We start from the raw sequence: 24202 nt of genomic DNA, 5'->3' as shown, positions 1-24202 counted from the left end.
CTTTAGGGAAGGAAGAATTAAACATTAACTACATATGGTCCATAGAACCAAAAGATTCATTTTAAAGATAAAGTGGAGATGATGGAGATTTAGGAAGTTCTCTTATTAAAAAAAGGTAAGACTGAGTGAATCCCAGAAATTCATTGTGAACAACATAAAAATGTTCGTTAAAGAGGCTCTTTGTGAGTTAATGATAGTCGGTACAGTCAATATTCAATACTAAACAATAAGCAATGACAGCAAATACAATAAAGTTGATATTCAAATAGCAGCTAACAGGTTTATTATGTGCTACACACTAAGTACTTACAGATATTAAGTTGACAATTCTTAAGATTTTATTATTTATTTATTTATTTATTTATTTATTTGACAGAGAGACAGTCAGTGAGAGAGGGAACACAGCAGGGGGAGTGTGAGAGGAAGAAGCAGGCTCCTAGTGGAGGAACCTGATGTGGGGCTCGATCCCAGAACGCTGGGATCACGCCCTGAGCCGAAGGCAGACGCTTAACGACTGTGCCACCCAGGCGCCCCCTAAATTGACAATTCTTAAACCCTCTATGAAATGTTTTTTTGTTACCATACCTATTTTGTAGAAGAGAAAATGAGGCACAGGGAAGATAAGTAGCCTATTCAAGCTTACATAGCTCACAATTTGTAGCCAGGATTTGATCCCAGCTGTGAAAATCCACATTCTTAATCACTAAACTGCTTCTCATTAGTTTTTATAATACTTCTTTCAAAGAATCATACCAAAAGAGTTTATACAAACCTAGGAAGCAAGATTGATTGATTGATTGATTATTACAACTTCCTTGACTCAGTGTCCTAATCAGGCTAATTTTCACTTGACTCATTTTCAGATGAAGATAACATTGCTGCTGAAGCAGGACCATCTAGTGGTTAGAGATCCAAGTGAAAGAGAGAGATGGCTTTGAATCTCAGCTCTGCCACTTACTTGCTACATGAATTTCATCAAGTTACCTCTCCAAGCCTCAGTTTCCTCATCTTTAAAATGAAGGTTATAGAGGCACCTACATCATAAAATTGTTTAAAGATAAAACAAGATCGTTCATTTAAAACACTTAGGAAATGCTCAATAAATATTATTAGTGCAATAAATAGCAGCAGCATCAATAAACTGAACCAAATGATCTCTTGATTCTACTGGCACTAAAAATGGTTTATTTCTTTTCTAATTAAAAATGAATGACAGCAACCAAAACAACAAACCAAGCCATAAGCCACTAAACCAATTATGCCTTTTGTAGGAAAACCAGAAAAGCTATTGGACACATCCATTTATATGTCATTAGTTATCCCCTCTATTTCAAAATGTATGTGTCTTAGCATCCTGAGACACCTTGCATAATAAAATCACTGTGACTCCAAGAGGTCAAATGGGCAGGCAGTTAATGCTTCTCTGTGAAAAGCTCAATAAGTCATTTTATAAATTTCAGTTCGAAGCCTACATTGAGGTTAAGAAAAATTGACATTCGGTCTGTGAACTTAATGTCAAGCTCCAGAAAAACTCTAGGCAGTACATGTTTAGCGATTAAGTGGACGCAGACAATAAAGACATTGCCAAATTGTAAAACAAGACTTGGAAATTACAGAAAATGTTGCTAGTTATTGATTACGGTGACCATTCAGTTCCCATTGAGCCACCCAAAAGAATCATTCATTTTCCAGCAGAGAGCCTGCTCATTTGCAAGATAAAAGAGAGACATTTCTGCACATGCCCATAATGTTCTTCACCACTGGGGGCAGCTTTACATAAGACTGCATTCACTGAAACCAAAGCAACAGTCCGAGCAGCTTTCAGAATGACAGTCTGCAGAAGTGAGCTGAGCGTGTGTGCGGTACGGGGCTCTCCTGCCTCCTGGGCTCCAACGCAGCTTTGTGGCTGAAGTGGGTGCTCGCCACCAGAAATGCTGGGCTATGGAATACAGATGTGGCAGCTCAGGTAGCCCCACGTTGCCTGGAGGAATATATCATGCTTTCCGATAAGAAGAAATTGTAGAAGCCAGTTTTTTTTTTTTTTAACGCCCCCCCCAAAAAACTGTAAAGATGCAAAAACGTAATATCCACGAAGATCCTATTACCTAGGAAGATTTTTGATGTTTTGCTACAAATGCGGTGTTGGAATTTATTTGTTCTTGGAGTGTTCTGCGTGGCTGGCAAAGAATAATGTTCCAAAATCGGTCCATCTCCCAAGGGGTCCAATTTTTCTTCCTGGGTGTCAGCGAGCCCTGACTCACAGTGCAGCTGACAGGGGCTGTCATGCAAGTGGCCCCTTAAGCCAAAGCAAAAGACCTAAGGACGACCTTTGAACAATACAAAGGATGGGTATGTTTTGTCATTTTTCTTCTTTCCTTCTTAAAAAAACAAAAACAAAAAACAAAAAACAAAAAAAAACAGAAACAAAACCCTCTAGTCTGTGTTGTAATTCTGCCTTAATTATTTTAGAGATTACCTTTCTGTGCTTAAGACTATAAATTCAATTGCTTAGTGGACACGTTTCCTTGCTTAACTATTAAAAAAAAAAAAAACTAAAGACAATTCTCTTTAAATGTCAAGGAGGTGATATTTGATATTAAATGTTGTTATCTAGATTTAAATTTTTAAAAAAGAAAATACATGCCTATTTTTGCTTGGTTAAAAATAAATGAATTCCTTTTTGGGGGGATAACTTTTCTAAGTTGTTTTTATTTCCAGGTTTCAATGTAATTAGGCTACTGAGCGGATCAGCTGTAGCACTGGTTATAGCCCCCACTGTCTTACTGACAATGCTTTCTTCTGCCGAACGAGGATGCCCTAAGGGCTGTAGGTGTGAAGGCAAAATGGTATATTGTGAATCTCAGAAATTACAGGAGATACCCTCAAGTATATCTGCTGGTTGCTTAGGTTTGTCCCTTCGCTATAACAGCCTTCAAAAACTTAAGTATAATCAATTTAAAGGGCTCAACCAGCTCACCTGGCTGTACCTTGACCATAATCATATCAGCAATATTGATGAGAATGCTTTTAATGGAATACGCAGACTCAAAGAGTTGATTCTGAGTTCCAACAGAATCTCCTATTTTCTCAACAATACCTTCAGACCTGTGACAAATTTACGGAACTTGGATCTGTCCTATAATCAGCTGCATTCTCTGGGATCTGAACAGTTTCGGGGCTTGAGGAAGCTGCTGAGTTTACATTTACGGTCTAACTCCCTGAGAACCATTCCTGTGCGAATATTCCAAGACTGCCGCAATCTGGAACTTTTGGACCTGGGATATAACCGGATCCGAAGTTTAGCCAGGAATGTCTTTGCTGGCATGATCAGACTCAAAGAACTTCACCTGGAGCACAATCAGTTTTCTAAGCTCAACCTGGCCCTTTTTCCAAGGTTGGTGAGCCTTCAGAACCTTTACTTACAGTGGAATAAAATCAGTGTCATAGGACAGACCATGTCCTGGACCTGGAGCTCATTACAAAGGCTTGATTTATCAGGCAATGAGATTGAAGCTTTTAGTGGACCTAGTGTTTTCCAGTGTGTCCCAAATCTGCAGCGCCTCAACCTGGATTCCAATAAGCTTACATTTATTGGTCAAGAGATTTTGGATTCTTGGATATCTCTTAATGACATCAGTCTTGCCGGGAATATATGGGAATGCAGCAGAAATATTTGTTCCCTGGTAAACTGGCTGAAAAGTTTTAAAGGTCTGAGGGAGAATACAATTATCTGTGCCAGTCCCAAAGAGCTGCAAGGAGTAAATGTGATCGATGCAGTGAAGAACTACAGCATCTGTGGCAAAAGTACCACGGAGAGGTTTGATCTGGCCAGGGCTCTCCCAAAGCCGACGTTTAAGCCTAAGCTCCCCAGGCCGAAGCATGAGAGCAAGCCCCCTCTGCCCCCCACGGTGGGAGCCACGGAGCCCGGCCCAGAGACCGATGCTGACACCGAGCACATCTCTTTCCATAAAATCATCGCAGGGAGCGTGGCCCTTTTCCTGTCCGTGCTCGTCATCCTGCTCGTTATCTACGTGTCATGGAAGCGGTACCCTGCGAGCATGAAGCAGCTGCAGCAGCGTTCCCTCATGCGAAGGCACAGGAAAAAGAAAAGACAGTCCCTAAAGCAAATGACTCCCAGCACCCAGGAATTTTATGTAGATTATAAACCCACCAACACGGAGACCAGCGAGATGCTGCTGAATGGGACGGGACCCTGCACCTATAACAAATCAGGCTCCAGGGAGTGTGAGGTATGAACCATTGTGATAAAAGCGCTCTTAAAAGCTGGGAAATAAGTGGTGCTTTATTGAACTCTGGTGACTATAAAGGGAACGTGGTGCCCCCTCCCATTCCCTCTCCCTCTCACTTTGCTGGCAAGGTCCTTCCCTGTCCGTTTTAGCACATTCATAATACTGGTCATTTTCCTCTCATAATCAGCCCACTGAAATTTAAATACCACAATCAAGCAAAGCTCAAACTCTCGTTTAATATGCCTATTGTATAAGCCTCTTTATTGACTGCACTAATATCTCAGTTGTTTTAAGATAAAACTTCCTTCATAAGTAAACCCCCACAGCTGCTGTTATTCCTCTTCTGGTAGGACCACATCTATAGTTCTAGAAGGCTTGCTGTTCATGGGCAAATCAAGGAAAAAGTGAATGATCCCAGGTACTGGGAGCTCGAACTGATTCTAGGAGAATGCTTGATTACAGAAACATTTAACACAGAGTCTTAAAACATGGTCTGGCTTAAAAAGAAAATTGCAGGAAACTATCAAAAGATGGTGCTGGGTTAAAGAAGCACCACGGGCAATTTTCCAGAGGTGCTCGAATTATAGGAAAGCCAGCCCAGGGAAAAGTGTTGAAGGGTTAAAATGCTGCAAATAGACAACTGAGAAATGGGAGATGGTAAAAATACAAAGTTTTAGACTTGAATGCCTTGTCTCTGAAATCCATCCCTGGAAAATCAAACTACAGGTTTCACACTGTCAATTTCTCCTAGCCTTTATTTAGCCTAAATTAATTAAATAACCAAGAAGCAAATTTGAAGAGGCAGATTTCTCCACTGTTCCTCACCTTAGGGAGTTTTCAGAGATGAGGCTTGCAAATGGGAAGGCAGCTTGCTATTTGCATGTGGTTGGGAGCTTATCAGAATTTCTTTCCAGCTCTTTCAAGGACTCTAATGTAGTGAGTGGAATCTTTAACTCTGTCTGTTCTTCTGTCTGGGATTTGTCCGGCTGTCCTGTTATGTTCCATGATGTGCCCTGCACACATTAGTCCCCTATTGACTGATACTTCATTCAGAGGCATAAAGAGAACACATTCCAAGACATGCTTTCCACCAAAAGCTTCACTGAAAAGAATGATTTTGATAACACCTTAATAAATGTATAAAATAAATCTTAGAGGAAAAAAGACCAAGCCTATGGCAGTTGTCTTTTGCTTTTCTACTGCTGACATTACAGTGTCCCTATGGTCATCTGTACTGTGAACTCATCCATCAGTATAATTCTGTACAGACCCTGTTGGCAATCTGCAAGCTGCATGCATGTTTTTATGTCGTAGGTGAAAGTTTATTGACTGCAGCACAAATATCATACCTTCTGTATTTAACTTTGACCACACCTCATTAAGATTTTAGAAAAATGTCTGTGGTCTGTATTGTATCCTCTCTCATCCCCTATCAGCCTGTTACAGGAGCAAAAACCAGGAATTGAAACATTGAGTCTGTTTCATTTAATTTGGCTTGCCAAGCCCCACATCTTTAACCACATCCCTGTTCTTTCAAAACAAAATCACTGCAGCAAAAAAGAAAAAGTGAATGGCTATTTTTTTAACCAGCATTTTTATATAGTTTGAAGGCTTTTCATATGCTGAGAGGAAAAATCTAGGCAAGTCACCATGAAATCTAATTGCAAGGAAGCCAGATTATAAAAAATCATACTTTTATAAGCAATAAGGGAAAGGGGACATTTAAAGTGGATTTCTCAAGGTACTTTGATTTTGATTAAATCTTTAAAAATGTGCCAGTTCAGAAAAGCATCACAGCTACAATATATTTACCCATGAATAATTGTTGAATGTATATTTATTAATGGTAAATAGTCACAGATTCCCAATTGATTAACAATGCAGATAATCCTTCCTTACAGTACTATGAACTGGATGACTGAGCCTACTGTGATGTTTTTCACTGAAGTTGTAATTTTTCATTTTTCATAAAATGTCCGTAAATATATATTCCATCTCAAAAAGAAAATTTCTTTGATCAGCCTCATTTTTATCTGTACTGAAGATGATTGTATTAATTAAATGCAGTGTTAAAGTGAAAAAGCCCATTTCTATTCTTTGACTTGACCTTCTGCCTCATTTGTCATGGATACCAAATAAACTTAGGCAAGGCATATCTATACTTATATTTTTTAATTCTTAACCATTCTCATTGTTGTGATCCTACCGGCATATAAAAAACATGTTTGTTGTGTTGAAAGCGTTTCTAAATTTCAAAGCCACTTCATGTGTCAGAGTCAATGAATGACCAACATTTTGAAGGCTGGTCATTTTTTAGTGCCTAACTTTATTTATAAACTTAATAATAGAACCAAAATAAAATTCCTTAGATTATAAAAGTTATTTTGATTCAGGACATGAATTTTTTTTTTTTTTTGAAGACACCCCCCCCCCCCAACGTTGGGAATGAAGCTTCTCTATTGCTCAGGAGCTTCCGGTCACATATATAGAATTTTTGTAGGTTAGACAATAACTAGTTCACCATTATAAATTTAACAAAGCCGTAAATTTAACAGTGCTCTCCTGTTCAAAAGTTGTTGTCTTCCCCCCACCCCACAGCACTTTCTGGACTACATACTGTTAAGTCTATTTTCATTAAGTATTTCAAACTCATGGCATATTAGAGAAATATCATTGGTATTCCGTTTTCTATTCCAAATTTACATGAAGTATCTGACTTCCCCCAAAGGTGACAACAGTTAAATAAACAGCCTGACCTATTGAACTATAGAACACAGATGCATCGATGCAGAATGGATTCAGTTAGTACTTTGAATGCTTTAGCAGAGAGAGAAGAAACACAGTTTAGTCGCTGAACTGCATGGGGTTTTTTTTTCCCCCAATTTTATGAGCCCCAGTACACATAGTGCTACCGCAGCTCGGCTTTAATAGTCCCAGTGCCACAGTCTTCTAAGCAATACTTACGCAAGATATATTCCTTTTAAATGAGTTTATATTTTCCAAGAACGTTGACATTACATTTTTTCAAAGAATTTAAACCATTTTTTACTTGATTTGGTGAGTCAACTATCTAAATAGACAGGCAATAAACTGTATTTCTGTGGAGCAGCAGTGACCTCCAGTGGCTGGTTAGAATAATCACAGCTATTCATACACCTCTTCCGTTTTTCTAATCTTGAATCCTTATGTAAACATGATTTACAACATATATTTTTCGATCTGTGAATCAGACTTGGATTTTATTTAATGCATCTCCCTGGGAAACATAGTTATAGTGTGATTTTTTAAAGTTATATTTTGCATATGGACTTACTTCGCAATGAGCCCGGACAGAACCCATAGAACTGACAGTGGGAGCTAGAAATAAGTGTCCATAGATGAAGAGCAAGTAATAATGTAGTAAGAATAGATAAGAAATACTTTAAAGTATTTATACTCATCAACGTTGGACAGATATTCTGAAATTTTCATTAAATGGGTTAATACTTTCCACAGGCAGGATTCCAAAATATAATGTAATTTAGATTGGGGAAGACAAATTTCTATATTAATATTGAAAGAATCAGCATCAGTTATTTACCAGTCAGTAGGAATGTCTGAGCTATCAGGTGAGGGAGGCCTCCCTGTCTGCTCTAGAACCCTCCAGTTTCTTGATCGTGCCAGTGACCTGTGCTTTGCCCCAGTGCTCTCCCCAACCCTCCCCCTTCTCAGTCAGCTGAACACTGGTTCTATTAGGCTCTCTGACAATGATGTTACAGTCTAAGAAGTGATGATTCATGGATAATGAAATTATGCTCTCCTTCTGGGGAAGGATAATGCAGAGTTAGATTCGTAGATTTGGCAAGGGATTTTAGGATGTTGTAGGTGCATGAAATATCCTCTCTTCCCTTGACATTTACCAAGAAGAGAACTTAAATAGTTTATTTAACGTGTAGATTAGACTAGCATCAGAAACAAGCATCCAGCCACGAAGCCTAAGACAAAATGAGTTCCAGATATGCCAAATGAGAATTGAGCCACGAGAAATGAAAAACTCAGAAACTGTATTGTTTCTTCTATTCCCTTTTCCCTGGGTTCTCATTGGTGTCTGGATCTGTAGCAAACCCATGGAGTTTTTCTGTACTTGTACTCTCTTACCTGCCTACATTAAAAATCAGACAGAGTTAGAAGAAATATGAACAATAATATCAGTAAATGTGAATTACAAAGATAAGAGAAACAAAACTGATGGAAGTTGAATAGCTTGTAATAATGACCCTTGAAAACTAATAAAAAAATAATACATGGGTGAAACTGAGTTCACCTAATCTAATTATAATAGCTTACAGAATTGGACCCGAATTTTGCTTAGTCTCCAAAATCATTGGTGGCTTTTGCATAGTTTGTAGAATAAAATACAAATACTACAGAGAAAATCTATATAAACCTAGTTTACAGTTCTTTTATATTTAAGGAAAATATCACAGCCATATATGGTAGAGTATGGGCCTTAGATTCAAGTTTCTCTGACATTTGCTAATCTAATGATTTCAGGCAAATTTCTTAGCTTTTCTAAATTTTAAGTTCCCCATCTGTAAAATGGGCATGTATTATTGACTTCACATGGTTATTGGGAGAACAAAATTTGAGAACTGCTTTGTTAACTTTCAAATGGCAAAAAACTATTCTTTTTTGTTTTTTTTTAAAGATTTTATTTATTTATTTGACAGAGAGACAGCCAGTGAGAGAGCGAACACAAGCAGAGGGAGTGGGAGAGGAAGAAGCAGGCTCCCAATGGAGCAGGGAGCCTGACGCAGGGCTCGATCCCAGGACCCTGGGATCAGGCCCTGAGCCGAAGGCAGACGCTTAACGACTGAGCCACCCAGGTGCCCCTTTGTTAACTCTCAAATAGCAAAAAACTATTCTTTTCAAAGAGTACTTAGTGAGATATTCAGCTGCTGGTATTCTGTGTCTGGCTTGGGTCAAAGACATCACTAACCTCTATGTTACAAAAGACCAAATCCATTTCACATTAATACGAATTCTGAGACTTGGCAACTAGTCTAGAACTTAATTTGTTTTTGACCTTTAGTTTCCATAAAAACACAGTTTCTTCTACCCCATGTTATCAGAGTCGAGGAGTTTATCAGTAATGATCACAAAATACAATAGACATAAAATAAAGATACCAACCAGAGAATACTAAAGCAAAAGCTTATCAAAGTAAATAAAAATCCTAATTGTGTCTCAAATTAGGTCATTATAGTGAGGAGTTTCAATAAGCATAGGTTAATTGTCCATCCCCTTTCTAGGATCAATATTTTGAACACTTGTCTTTATACTTACTACATATAACATTTATTGCAAGATGACATCATTATTGCTAAAAAGTAATTGCTCATTGCATGTTATAGTGGGATTAGCATATGTTCCAGGTATCAATCATATGACATCTATTTTGTTTCTTTTCTTCCCCCAAAGACAGACTATACAAAATCTTCGCCTAGTATAAAAACTGATATTGACTTTATCAATTATTGTCATCGAAAATCACTGGATTAAAAAAAGCATAAAAGTATAAAGGCTTTTTTAATGAGTAATAACCTAGTCACTTAAGCAAATGAAATACTATTCTTTGTTGGCCTTTCGCAAAAAAAAAAAAAAAATGACCAATGTAATCACAAATCTCTGTCCACTGGATGTAGCTTGACTTAGCAAATGTGATGTATATGTATTTCCAAAATTCTTATAATTTAAGTAGACAAACTGCTCCTCTTTGACAGCTAAGTTTCCATGAAATCTCTGAAGTACAGAGAGAAGATGGTGGTTTTCAGAGGAAAAAAGTATTTGTGAATTTTATGATGCTTTACCTTCATAGGATTATTGGTGGATGTTCTTGAGTTAGGTCTCCTGAACATGTGAGAAGAATTCCAGGAACACAGACTCTCCGACCCACAGTGTAGGACCAAGCAGAGGCAATCTATTTTACAACTGTACTTTCTAATGACAAAACCCCACATGCAATAATAATCCATTTTATTTAAGAAAGAGCAAAAGAGCTTCTATCTTATCCTATCCAGCAAATGTAATGAAAACTGATAACTTTCTTGACAATTTTTAATATTTCTTTTTATTTTTCAGGGGCTCCCACTCCCTACTCCCCACTCCCCAAGAAGCATTTTCCTTTATACCTTTTCCCTACCCTTAAATTGTTGTTCCCCACTTCACACACACACACACACAAATTGTTTTATATCACCAAAAAAGTCTTCCCTCATATAAACCAACACAATTTGGTCATCTCACTCAAAAGAGTAGCTTATCTTTAATTAAAAAAAAAAAAACAGACTATAAAACAAAATTCAAGTCTGGCTGACCTTCTCCTTTTCCTCTACAGCCTACAAATCACCTCTTCAGTATCTCTTATTTTCAATTAAGAAAAGAAGAAATATAGTTGAATTTCAGGTTAGCAAAGTATTAAAGCCTACTATTTTCCTTCTTAATTAACTCCTACTTAACAAAATATAGGACTTTATATATGGGAGTATCCAACTACATCTCACTAATCAAAAACACTCATACCAACAATCAGAATTTTGTCTTCTCAGAGGTAAATGCAAATTTGGGGGCCCTCACATATAAAACGATAAGGCAAATACTACATTTAGCAAAGGCAATTTCTGTTAAAGCTTCATCATACTAATTACATCTATCCAGGGTATAAAATACATGTTGTCACTAAGGAGCAAAGGACTTCAGTTAAATATAAACCCTTATTCAGCACCCTTGGGGCTCAAACTTACTAATGAAGTGGGGGTAAAAAGAAAATGTCCTGGGGCGCCTGGGTGGCACAGCGATTGGGCGTCTGCCTTCGGCTCAGGGCGTGATCCCGGCGTTCCAGGATCGAGCCCCACATCAGGCTCCTCCGCTATGAGCCTGCTTCTTCCTCTCCCACTCCCCCTGCTTGTGTTCCCTCTCTCGCTGGCTGTCTCTATCTCTGTCGAATAAATAAATAAAATCTTTAAAAAAAAAAAGAAAGAAAGAAAATGTCCTTAGACAGAAAGGCTACAGTATAGTGAAACTGCCATGGCTTCAACTGGGTGGTCCCCACATGTAGCTAAAAACTGCTTCTTATCATTAATATTGATCAGTTAATACACTCCGAAAGAAGAAATATGCTTACCCCTCTCCATTTGAAGCAATCAACCAGAATCTCACAAGAATATTTAACTTGTAGAGTGTATCACGTTGAGGCTGAAGTAGTAGAGTGACTTTAAAATCCCTGATACACCTGTGATAAGATCACAACAGTGAAAACTCTCTAAGGAGTTTAAAAACTAACTCATCAATTTAGGGTCAGTGTTGGCTTGTACTCATTGATTTATGAAAGGGGCTTTGCACAATTTGTACAAAATTTTAAAGTGAAAAGTCATATTTGTCTGTTTGGTTGGGGTACTGCCATTTATCCAATGGAAGGTTAGGTAACATCACTGAATGATGGCTAAAATAGAATAATTAAAGATCTGTTTAACATAGCACAGGCCATATTATGTAAGTATACTGTGTTTTCCACCAAGTTAGGCATGTTGTAGATGTTTAGAAAGAAAATCCATGTCCGTCCTATAAGGTGATAATTCACGTTTCATTACAAAGTATGTGTATTTTTGTGTAATTAAGTCCTTGTGTGCCAGGAGTGGGTATGTAGGAGTTTTTGTCTGTTTATTTGTTTTTAATATAAGAAGAGTCCTTAGAGTGACTCTGTTTTCCTAAAAGTTTCATCCATTAATCCTGTATCTTGTCCCTTCTTTATAGGACTGCCCTAAAATATTTCATACCCCACGCACACAGCCTTCTCAAGCCAAACTATGTATCTCCAGTTCCTATTTGGAAATGATATCCAGTGACTTGCCATTAGGATATCCCTCTGCTAGCTAAAATCTAATCTGCCAGCAACATATTGTTCCAGCCTGTGGCACCCACTCCAGCCCATCTCATGCCATTAAAAGGCAGCATGCACTTAGTCCTATGGACTTTTACAGGGAGGATTGAGTAGTAAAACGTAAAAATCTACATATATTTTTATGGGCTTCACTTTGGTTGTTTTTATGGTCTAACACACAGAGATGTGTGGGGTCTTTATTAGTTTACACTAAGATGCAAAAGCATTAAGCTAGCTGTAAATTAAAGAGAAAAGGTCAAGGCAGATAAAAAAAAAAGAGTCCAACGGTCATATTATGTCTTGCTTCATCTTAAAAATAATCATAAATGATGAGCATCCTGTATTTTACTTTCATGACATCTGATTTACTCTCCAAGTTTACCATCATATTCTTAAATTTAAGCGTCACAGTCCTCCCACTTTTCCATTTCTAGCAGCGAGGTTTCTTTTGTTTGTTTTTTCATTTGTTGGTTGATTTGGTTTGGTTTGGTTTTCTGGCTATAGATCTTTTCCCAGTCCAAGTGTACCACTTTGCCCGCTTTTCTAGAGTATCTACTCAAATTTTGATACAAGCAGAAAGTCACAGAGTATTTTATCAGTTTTATGGTTGGATCCATCAGACAAACAGACTGAATTTGTCTCTACAGTACAATCTAGTCAAGTCTAGGGTATCTGTCTTCTGTCTTCCCAGTCTCCCATTCCCCATGCCTTTTCTCCATTTGGAAGAATTATTCATACTGCAATTCCTCCAACCAATGGTACCTAAGGCTCTTTCAGTTCCTTATTCCTTACCAAATATCTATTCTTAGATCTAGACCAGTGTTATTGTCCCTTCTGAGGGCACTTACATTTAAATAGGGATAAAGACCTTTAGCTAAAGGTGAGAGAGTCATACATAAGATCAGGCATAACCAGCAAGGCTGGGGAAAGTACTTCTAGGGGCAAAAGTCTTTGCAAACACTTCTGAAATCATCCTATATAGATACCTCTGTATTTTCTCAAACATGAGGTGGGCCTTACCAAAAACCAAGGTAGAGCAAATAATCCAGTTTCAAAAAAATCCAATTTCATTCAGTAAACTGTAATCTGAGAAATATCTTCAGCAAATTGCCATTATACACAGGCTTAGTATTTCTCCACTGACAGGCAATATGATATACTAGAAAGAACTTGGGTGATGGATCCAGGAAGAACTAGTCTGGATTCTGGTTCTGAGACTTAATAACTGCAAAATCTTGAGCCTTAGCTTCTTCATCTTAAAAAAGAAATGTGTAAAACAGTATAATCATCACCTGATTATTCCAAGAGGGCAAAGAATCAGCATTTCTTGAATATTTTTATGTACTCTATTTTGTCACACTGCATGTATTATTTAATTAAATTCTCATAAAGATCCTATTTGAGTAAATGAGATGACATAGGTAAAATCACTTGGTACGAAGTGTGGCACGTCATAGTAACCTCCTCTTTCCCTTCATTAGCTCTAACTGCTAAGAAGTTCAGTGCCATAGTATGCTTTAATAGTTGCACTCCACTATCTATTTTTATATGGAATAAGAGATACCTGGCAGACTTTCAAGAATTAGGATCTAAATTGCCCAGAGGCATCTAAGCACATGGTTAATACCACAGAGTAATGTGGTATAAAAAAACCAATATCCTAAATCTCCCAACAAAGCACAAACGCATCTCTACCTTTATTTCCATTCCATTTCCCATGTTTTAGCACTGGCCAATTCTTGAAGTAGCATGTGTTTTCTTACCTCTGAGCTCTTGCTCAAGCTATTTCCTTTGTGAGGAAGGATTTTCTTCCCTTCCAAGTCCTCCTGTCAATCTCTGAGCCTTTCTACAATTGATCCAATTCAAATCCCACTCTTTTTAGAAGTCTTCTTAATCTTGCCCTTCCCTGTTTAACATGGTATTTTGTATTCCTGTTAGAAACTACATCACCAGTTGTCTTCTGTTAGTTATTAATGTGTGTGTAAACCCTTTTTGAGGAAATGAACTATTTTTTTTAATCTTCTTTCTCCTACCAGTCGTGATTGGTACAGTCTTTTATTCATGATAGATGTCTGTTGAATTGATTTTCTAGTAATTATGATAAGGTTATTGCCGACCTCATATTTATTTATATGGTCTACATATATATTCTGTGTTTTTATTTCATATATACATTTTCATATATCCAGCCTTCTCATTTATCATTTAACTGGTTTGAAAAATTATTCTTACGTAAGTATAGTTTTTAAGAATCATGTTCTGATTTAAACTGCATCTATGTTGTGAATAATCTACCAGTGAATTTCCTTTGATAGTTACCAAGGATATGAACAATTGAGGTGGTGACTAAGAGCTAAAAAATATTGTGAGACAAAGATAGAATATTTGATTCTAAATATGAATACATCTTGGTTTTAGTGGAGGCTGGGTAGTCATCTTTTGTTGTAAAAGCCATATATTTGTGACCTCTCTTTGTCCACTGCTTCTTGGGAAAGATCTTTTTGTCATTAGGTTGGATGCCTGCTCATCTTGTTCACAGTTCCACAAAGCTGCTGCCTTAAATACATTCCAAGGCCTCTCCTCTCTTACCAAACAAAGGGCCACCCTACACTATCACAGAGAGGAGGTGAGAGGTCTTTGGCTTTCTGACTATGCACATTTTCAAAGTAACTATTCTACTGGAGGCTTCAAACATCAAATACTCAGAAGTTGAGAATTAGTGATGCTGGTCTTTTTTTTTTTACCTCTTGAACGCTGATTATGCAGAGGACAGATCTGATCACCTAGGGCTGAGGCACCTGTCCTTTGCTGGGTCTCTGCTCCCCTCCTTTCTGTTCATCTTCTTCCTCCTTTTCACTGAATTTCATTTCTCTCATCTCCACTTGAAATTTCTTTCAATTTTTCCTGCTACTTAACTTTTATTTATAAGTCAATCTATACTACTTAAATACGCACCTTCTGACTGGGTTAAAAGGAAAATACTAGTGATTTTTATCTCTTAGAAAAGCAGTAATTAAAATGATACAGTCTAATAATTTAATTTAAAGGGGAGTCAAAAATTGATTTTTATTCAACGGCTTTGTTTAGTTCTATAAATGAAGAACTGTAATTTTGTAAATAGTAGTTTAGTTTCAGAAATAGAAATGACATTCCTCCCTGATATATTTTTAAGTCACATTTTAATTATGATTTGTAAGGCAAGGCAGGTTTGTAGAACATTTAATTATTCCTTTTCATGTGAGGTATTGCCCAAGCTCTGGACCATACTAATCTCTGCCATTAACGGAGCAGATTCATTTTTGGAACATAAGTTAAAGAGAATTGAAGTGAAACCTTTATTTAGTCATAAAAACTTGTAGCTGTGAAGATTTTTGAGAATTGTGCAGTCCATTTTCTTACCTTCTATTTGAAATTCCAAGGTAATTTAATCATACTTTTAACGATCTTTCGAGAACTGAATTTCTTAGTCCTTCTCTTAGTTACCCATTCCAGGGTTTCACTGACAAATATTGCATCATTTTTTTCTCTCTAATGGACAACCCTCTTGCTTAAGATATGTATACAGTGGTTACTTAAATTTTAAAATGAATTTTTTTTGTTCCCATTCTTCTTAAAGAGGAAGAAGTATAAGAAGTGGTTGGATTTTGTTTTTGTTTTTAATTTTCAGGACTGGAATCTGCTTGGTCTGGCCCAGGTGGAGGGTCCTGGGCTCCGTGGCACATAATTTGAAAAGATGAAAAACTATTGTTGTGAAATTTGCACTAATCTCCTTTAGATTCGCAAAATTCTGCATAGAGTGACAGCAGAATGAAAGGAACCCAGCGTTTAACTAACCTATAGCCAATTATACAGGCCAGAAGTTTCCAGTAGGATGTATTCAGCAGTTTTCAATACTAGGCTCACAAATTATATTTCCAGAGGTCAAATTTGCCCATAACTCTTTGAACCACGACTATCTTCTCATATTCAACTCAGTTTTAACATCCAGCAGTGTGTTGTGCAGAAATAATCAATGGTTAAATTATTCCCATTTTGTTGGCTCAGCTCACAGTAGCCCACTGATTAGTTTAAAAAAAAAAAAACAAAACCTATTTGATCTTCAATTTGTATTTCAACTGTCCCCAAGTGCAGATGCCATCTCTGGTAATATGACAAAACAGATTTAGGTTTATAAATGTTTCTGTGTGCTCCAATAACAGCATGCATCCTGCAGTAACTATACTGTAGGTCCAAGTGTTGTAAAAAAAAATACAATGGAGTTTGCTAGAGAATCATTTTAGAGTTAATTAAACCTTCTCCACCTTTAATTTAAGAAAAAAGAGAAAGCCCAACACTCTTAAAGACCATGGGGGAAAGGCCGTTTAAGAAATAGAAGTCCTCTGTTTATCCAGGGAGGTACTTTACAAGGCAGACAGCTACACCACAGTAGAGAGACAACATTTCCTCAGCTGATTCAGTTAATTAAAATGCACAGTTACAACAGGCTTTCTTAGAGCCTGCAGCTGAATGACCGAAGTCTCCATTTTACTCCAGTGTCACACAGAACGTGAAGAGGCAAACATACTGCCCAAACACAATTTGACTCACTAAAATCCAGTACTATAAACATGAAATACATTTCTCAGGCACATTTTAAAGGACGTATTATCAAGATTTATGGCATAAGGATAGAAATAATTTGCAGCTAGGCAGGGCCAGGGGAATATCCTAGGTTCCTCTCAAAGTAGTTTTAAGTGAAATTTACAAATAAATCTTAAGGGTAGAGTCCGCTTTCAATGCAGAAATCTTCAACTCTTTCCTTCCAAATGTGTGGAATTTGAACCTGACAAACAACCAGTCTGTTGCCAGAATTTATGAGTGATGTGAAAAATCAAAGGCCACAAAAGCTATTTGTCAAATAAACTGCAGAACGCGATATCAGTCTGCAGGGCTCATTTGCAGAACTCATCATGAGCATGGGAGGAGGGGATGCTAACAGCTGCAGCCTTGACCGCACTGCCCGTGCCGGCCAGAATTCAAGCTGCATGAGCTGAGAGTGGCTGAAAGAGGGGGCAGAGAAATGGGGGAAAAAAAAAAAAAGCAAACAGAAGATGTTCTTATACCTAAGTTTTTATTAAGTCAGTACATCAGTGTGCATAGAGGAATACCTGCAAAACCAGTTAAAGATAGATGGGACCTGCAGGTATTCAAATTAAATCTGTTCATGGAAGACTGCTTTTATTTCCTGGAGTACGTAGGAGAGAGATTGTAGACTTTGGGTTAGTTAGACTAGCATGGTGTGGCATCAGTTTCCTTATCTGTAAAACAGGAACAGTACTTCACATCCCAGGGCAATTTTGAGGATAAACTGAGATAACATATGTTTGTGGACATGGCAGGTGCTGAATAAACGTTAGCTTCCTCTCTCCCAGTAGGTGTTTTCATAATGCAGCATGTTTACATGATGGGTCAAGTGAAAGCTCTCACATCAACCATTTGTTATCACCAAATCTGCAATCTATAGAAAATGACTCAATATCTCTGGAACTTAATCAATCAATCATTAAATCAACCTGAAAAGTGCCTACCAGAAATTTGGAAACCCTCTGTTAATGTCCATTAATGGAACTGCTGTATTGTGTTCTGTAATAATTTTGCTTAGCACCACCATGAAAAAAAATCTGATCTTAGTATTGTCTTTTTCTCACAACTTGGCACCATTTCCTTTTCATAAACATTACTTAAAGAACTGACTCCATTATCTTTCAGATCTTTCTTTAAAACTCTCTAATGTCTATCTCTCTTTTTTTCTCCCCAAAACATGGATGTATCACACACACACACACACCCACACACTCAGTGCGAAGGGAGCATAATATTACTATTGTAGTAATGGCCTATAGAAATATAGATGGCCTATGTAACTTAGAACTGAATTCATTTCTAGTGGGAACTAATTTAGGCATTTGGAAGAATGGTACACAATATTACTTATGTTTTCAAAAATTCCAGTTGAGTCTGTGAAATTATGACTGAATTATCCAAAGCAATTTATTCAAAGAGTTACAATAGAGAAATTCCAATGGACATTTATTGAGCACCTACTATGTGCAGGCATTTAAATGGACTTGTTTTTCCTTAAGGCAAACAAAACATAACAGAGGCTAAAGGATATTTGAAATTTGGAGTGATATCATCTGGAAGGCCATTGAATTATTTGACTGGTTTTTTAGTCGTTTCATAAAGCACTGGATTTCCTCTTCTCAAGAGAGAAATTTGATACGTGCCCTACACTGGAGATAATAATTAGTTCATTTTAAAGACTTTGAAAGGAGCAAAGATGAAAAGAGCTGTAAGAGTTTCTAAATGACACAAGATCTGTGAAGTGGTAGATATTTAACACAAACTTCATAGAGCTGTTATGTGGATTCATTAGTTAATTAGTTAGTTAATGACTTTGAAGTGTTAAATCTTATTAGATTTTTTTTTTTTACACTTTAACACATGTGAGAGAGAAATTACTCTGTCTGAAATTAGAAACTGACTATACCATTCCAACATATTGGCTCTTTCCATGATATATCTTCAAGACATTCTTTCCTAGTCTGATTTTTTTTTCTAGACAACACCTGAAAAGACAGTCTAGACCTTGATCCCCAGCCTCTTTATTTTCAGTATTGACACTGGCTTCCAGGTAACACTAAGCACAGAATTGAGAAACCCTCAGAGTGAAATATTCAATGCCATGTTGTAGCTCTGTAGAGCAGAGGAGAAAAAAAAACAACTGTTGGGTAAATCTGAGAGAAAGCGGACAAGGGAAGGAGTTGAACCCAATAACTGACTTGCTCTTTGAAAACAGTGACTACTTTCTCTCCTACATGCTGATAAGTTGAGAAAGGATGGGAGAAGCATACTGGGTTAGCAATATTCTAATATGTGGGAGACATTTCTATAGCTTAAACAAAAATGTTTTGTTGACATATGTACAGAGAAAAGTTCATTGTCAATGTACAGCTCAATGGTTACTGGGCATGCTTGTGTTCTCTGTACCCAGATCAAGAAACAGAAGAATCCAGTATTCCAAAAGCCCCCTCTGGTTCTTCCTCTCGAGCCCTATCTCCAAAATAACCACTACTATTACTCCTAATATCATAGGGTAGCTTTATCTGTTTTGGTACTTTATACAAATGGAATCATAAAGTATGTACAGACGGTCCCCAACTTAAGATGATTTAACTTAAAACTTTTCTACTTTACTAGGGTACAAAAGTGATATGCATTTGGTAGAAGCCATAGCTCAAATTTTAAATTCAGATCTTTTCCCGGGCTAAGGATATGCAGTGCGATACTCTCCTGTGATGCTGGGGGCAAGAGCAAAAGGCAGCTCCCAGTCAGCCACGTAATCGCCAGGGTAAACAGCCAGTATAATTACAGCCATTCTGTACCCAGACAACCATCCTGTTTTTCACTTTTAGTGCAGTATTCTGGGCACATTTAAGGTAGGCTAGGCTAAGCTATGATGTTCTGTAGGATAGGTTTATTAAATGCCTTCACGACTTAAACAAGTTTTCGATTCACAATGGGTTTATCAGAGAGTAACTCCATCATAAGCAGAAGATCTGTACTCTCCCTTGAGTCTTGTTTCTTTCTCGTTCAACGTTATCTTTCATGAGATGCATCCACATTGTGTAGTTGTAGCTCTACTTTCTAATCTCAGTCCTTCCACGCCTCCCCTACCAGTAGACACAGAATCCTTTTCGTATTCAAAGAATGGCGATGGAAGGTCCTTGATGAACCTCCTATCTTGTATACAGGACAGCACGGAAGACTCAGTAATAGCTAGTGAATAATTTTTTGTTGTTGTTGCACCAGTAAATATAATGCAATCCTAAATTATTTTACACTTTTAATATCTGGCCATGGACAGAGCCCCTCTAAGAAACACACTGAGGTAATCTTTTCTAGCCATCCTTGCTTTCTGCCTGATCCTCCAACCTGAGCTATCCTCCCCCAGAAAAGCCTTCAGTCCCTGGCCTTCAGCTCCTGGAAAGCCTGCCCATCTCTAGCAGTTGTATGGGGATTAAGGAGTGTACTTGTGATGGGCACCAGGTGTTGTATTAAGTATCGTATCCCTAAATTGTACACCTGAAACTAGTTAACTAACTGGAATTTAAATAACAACTTTTAAAAAATGGGTAAACTACTTCATATGAAAATGTTAATGCCTAAATTGTTAGCTCTCCAAGGTATGGCCCCAGGACAGTGCTGTAACACAGAGGTCCAGTCACTCTCTGATTACTCTCTAGGGGTCGAGAGCCGCATTCATTGACTAGTGCTAGGAGCTTCCTTTACACTGAAGGATTCTAAGAAACAGATCTGTGGCATGCAATGCTGTTTTTACTATTAGAACATTACTGAAATTGTTATTTTGCTACATCATACAGTATTCTCTTTATGAAAGTCCACGCTGAAGGGCTACTTCTTCCAAATAACTGTATTTTAAAATACTTTGTTCTTCATGCAATTGATCCTGTCCCACGCACCCTCCCTTCTCCCCACATCTCTTTCCCTCTCCTGCTAAAAATGTCAAAACACTCTGAGACAAATGCAAGTGTCCAGGACTTCAAAACAACTGTCTTTGGTCTACTTTCCTCATCCTTGGTTTCATTTGCTTTTTCTTATATTCTCTGAATATCTCCACATTTTAAAAAATCCTGATGAATGGATTAATTCAATAAAATATGTTAATTCTTAATGAGAACTGTCAGTCACCCACATCAGGTCAGGCTGGCCACTAGAGCAATCTACATTTTAGGCAGAGGACTCTTCCAGTAATTTTCCAATCACACCCATTGGTTGGCTGTAATCAGAGAGACTGGAGGAGCTCATATGCTGTATGGTGTGGTGCCTTCCACAAAAAAAGGTTTTGATAAAGCTTTGCTGATTACGTTGACTGAAGATGTCTTCCAACAAGTGAAGTGGACAGAATGAGATAATATCTAAGAAAAATCTAGACCGAGAACACTATAAAAGATAAATGTATGTATGAGAAAACATGGACTTATGTTTTAAAGGGAGTGGAACTGTTACTATATTTGATATGTGATAGTTTGTAACCACCAGTCCACTCTCGTTTTCAAGGCTCTCAATTAGACTTCTATTTGGGAAGATTTGATTAATGCACTATTTATCTAAGAGTCATTGATTTATGGAGCTTAACCATAAGATACAACACAGCTCATTTTCTTTCTAATATTCATAGCTACAGGAAGAATACCACAATGACATGGGGGTGTTCTACCCTTGACCGGTAATTCTCATGAGCGATCACCCAAACTGACAATATTGAAAATATTAAAGGATAATAATGTTCCCTTCATTCTTAGGATCACTATTAAAACTGAGTAAGACAATTCCCAGGAATTCAAGATAATCCATAAACCATAGCATAAAACAATCTAATATGTATAAGCGAAATGTTCTCTGTGAAAAGAAAAGATGTCAAATGTAGATCTCTTAATAATCCCTGTATTTATTTTTATACCAAAGAAATAATTCCAGCTCAGATGGATTGAAATTGTGGATTTTTTTTTCTTTGCTGTTAAAGCTATTTGATTATGAGACTCTGGGGAAAGCATATACAAATGTTTACAATTTACAGCTATGTGAATGGCCCTGCATGTCAAAAGAAGCATTGGAAACATAAAAGCAACATCCTATGAATTATAGTCATTCATGAATTAATTATAAGCAACCTCAGTTGCCACATGCAAAACGTTTGTTGAGCTGTTACCATTTAATCTTTCCCAAAAAGTCATGAGTTCATATAGAGCCAGTGATGGGCATGAAAAGAGCTTTTAGAGTTTTGCATAGTGCAGTGACTTGGTTATTATCCCAATTTATAGGCAAAGAAATTGAAGTATAATCAGACAGAACCGGAATTTGAATCCTGATCTAATTTAGCTCCTCTCTTACAGTCACTGAGCAATAAGCTCTCTTAATGTTAGCTCCTTTTTGAATAGATGGGATGCTTATGTATGTATGTATGAATGTATGTATTTTTAGGATTTTTTCTTTAAGTAATCTCTGCACCCAACACGGGTCTCAAACTCACAACCCTGAGATCAAGAGTCGCACACTCTACTGACTGAGCTAGCCAGGCACCCCAGGAATGCTTATTTAAATACGAGATAAGTCATTTTGCTCTGCTGCATAATATATACCACAAGCCCCTGTCAGTTTTAAAAACAAACAGACAAACAGAAACCTATCTCTTTAAATGGCTTGCTATGTTTAAGGCACTATGCTAAAGGCTTCCCTTAATATATTTAGTTATTCTAACAACCCTTTGAGATAGATAGTGTTTACTCATATTCCAGATATGGAAACTGATACAGAGAAACTTTAAGTCATACTCTCAAGGTCATAGAACTAGTAAGGTCAGGAAATGGAATGTGAATGCAAGCCTTTCTTATTCCTAAATCAAAGTTCTTTTCAAAAAAAACAAAAGATTTTATATATTTATTTGACAGAGAGAGAGACAGCCAGTGAGAGAGAAAACGCAAGCAGGGGGGTGGGAGTGGAAGAAGCAGGCTCCCAGCAGAGCAGGGAGCCCGATGCGGGGCTCGATCCCAGGACCCTGGGATCACGCCCTGGGCCTAAGGCAGATGCTTAATGACTGAGCCACCCAGGCGCCCCACCTAAATCAAAGTTCTTAACCCTCCTACTTTATTGCCTTTATTTCTTTTTAGTAATCTTTTTTTTTTTTAAGATTTTTATTCATTTATTTGAGAGAGAGATCGAGCACAAGCGGGGTGGGGGTGGGCAGAGGCAGAAGGAGAAGGAGAAACACACTCCCTGCTGAACAGGGAGCCCAATGCAGGGCTCAATCCCAGGACCATGAGATCATGACCTGAGGTGAAGGCCAATGGTTAACTGACTGAGCCACCCAGCCGCCCCGCCTTTTATTAATCCTCAAATATGATTTTTTTTCCTAAGAAAAAAATTGGATTACTTGAAACATTCACTGTTTAGAATATTTATTTTAGCATTGTGAACATTTCACACTATACTTGGAAGGAATCTAGGAGACAGAAAATGGTGGTGGGAGATGGGTCTAGAGATAGGCTCATCTCACCTGGCCTAAGATGTTTACATTTTGCAGAGAGCCCATCTCCAAGTTCAGTCCTAAAATGACAGTGAACCTTGATCTTTAATGGACAGAAGACTTGTTCCAGGGCGTTTTAGATAAACAGAACATATATCAGGGAAGCAGCCAGTACCCTTAATGAATTGGCTGGCTTGCCTCTCATCCCAGATCCGTGACTTTCAGCTGCTAAATGTAATATGGGAAACAAGTCAATATTTTCTAGCATGCCGAGTCCATTTCCTCCCCCCAGTATTTTAAGCATAAGGCAGGTGCAGAAATCATTCCAGCCACCACTGGAGGGGTGCACAGCAGCTGTCACACAACCACACAGCAACAGAGGTCTTTGCTAAGATGCAAAATGAAAAGAATGTGCATTGTAATTGAAACTATGCAGGGGCCAGAGCTTTGCAGATGCACACAAGAATACTCAGGGTTTGGAAAGGGACATATGCCACTTTTTTTATACTCAAGCTAAGACACAGTACCTTTCAATAGCTCATGAGGAGATACACTCAAGTCTTCAGAGATAAAAGATATAAGCAACACATGGGTAACATCTAGAAAGTAAATCCTCTGAAAGCTACAAGGGGGCCTTGAAGATGATTCAGGGTATGCCCTTTTTTCCCCCATGTGTTGACAACAAGGTCCACAGAGGTTAATACTTGTCCAGGATGAGTGAGTAAAGCTTTGGCAGTCAAAGGCCATGAAACCAAATCCATGATTTCTTCATTTCTTCTACTCTACCCTGCTGCCTCTACTCTCCTTCGTTTTGTCTTGTTTAGTTTTAGTTTTCTTGCTTGTTTGGTTTGTTTTAAGAGGGTTATTTAATGAAAGGTAAGCGTGACCTAGCACAAATACAAGGGGAATTTCTTCCAATACAGGGAGTTTGTACGCTGACTCTCTCCT

General features: G+C 37.7%; 2 protein-coding genes across 10 annotated transcripts in view; one reads left to right on the top strand and one right to left on the bottom strand.

Annotated features, from left to right (window-relative positions):
- Positions 1–24202, bottom strand: part of CTNNA3 (catenin alpha 3) — a 1640794-nt gene that overhangs the window by 910476 nt on the left and 706116 nt on the right. The window lies entirely within an intron of this gene.
- Positions 343–5366, top strand: LRRTM3 (leucine rich repeat transmembrane neuronal 3). Its single transcript, XM_048218680.2, has one exon. It carries the CDS (start codon positions 2790–2792, stop codon positions 4254–4256), a length of 1467 nt encoding a protein of 488 aa, XP_048074637.1. The 5' UTR covers positions 343–2789; the 3' UTR covers positions 4257–5366.

The sequence above is a fragment of the Ursus arctos genome, unplaced genomic scaffold (genome assembly GCF_023065955.2).
Source record: "Ursus arctos isolate Adak ecotype North America unplaced genomic scaffold, UrsArc2.0 scaffold_7, whole genome shotgun sequence".
In the NCBI taxonomy this organism is placed as follows: domain Eukaryota; kingdom Metazoa; phylum Chordata; class Mammalia; order Carnivora; family Ursidae; genus Ursus; species Ursus arctos.
Note: the sequence above shows the minus strand (reverse complement) of the source record. Positions and strands in the feature narration are given on the sequence as shown.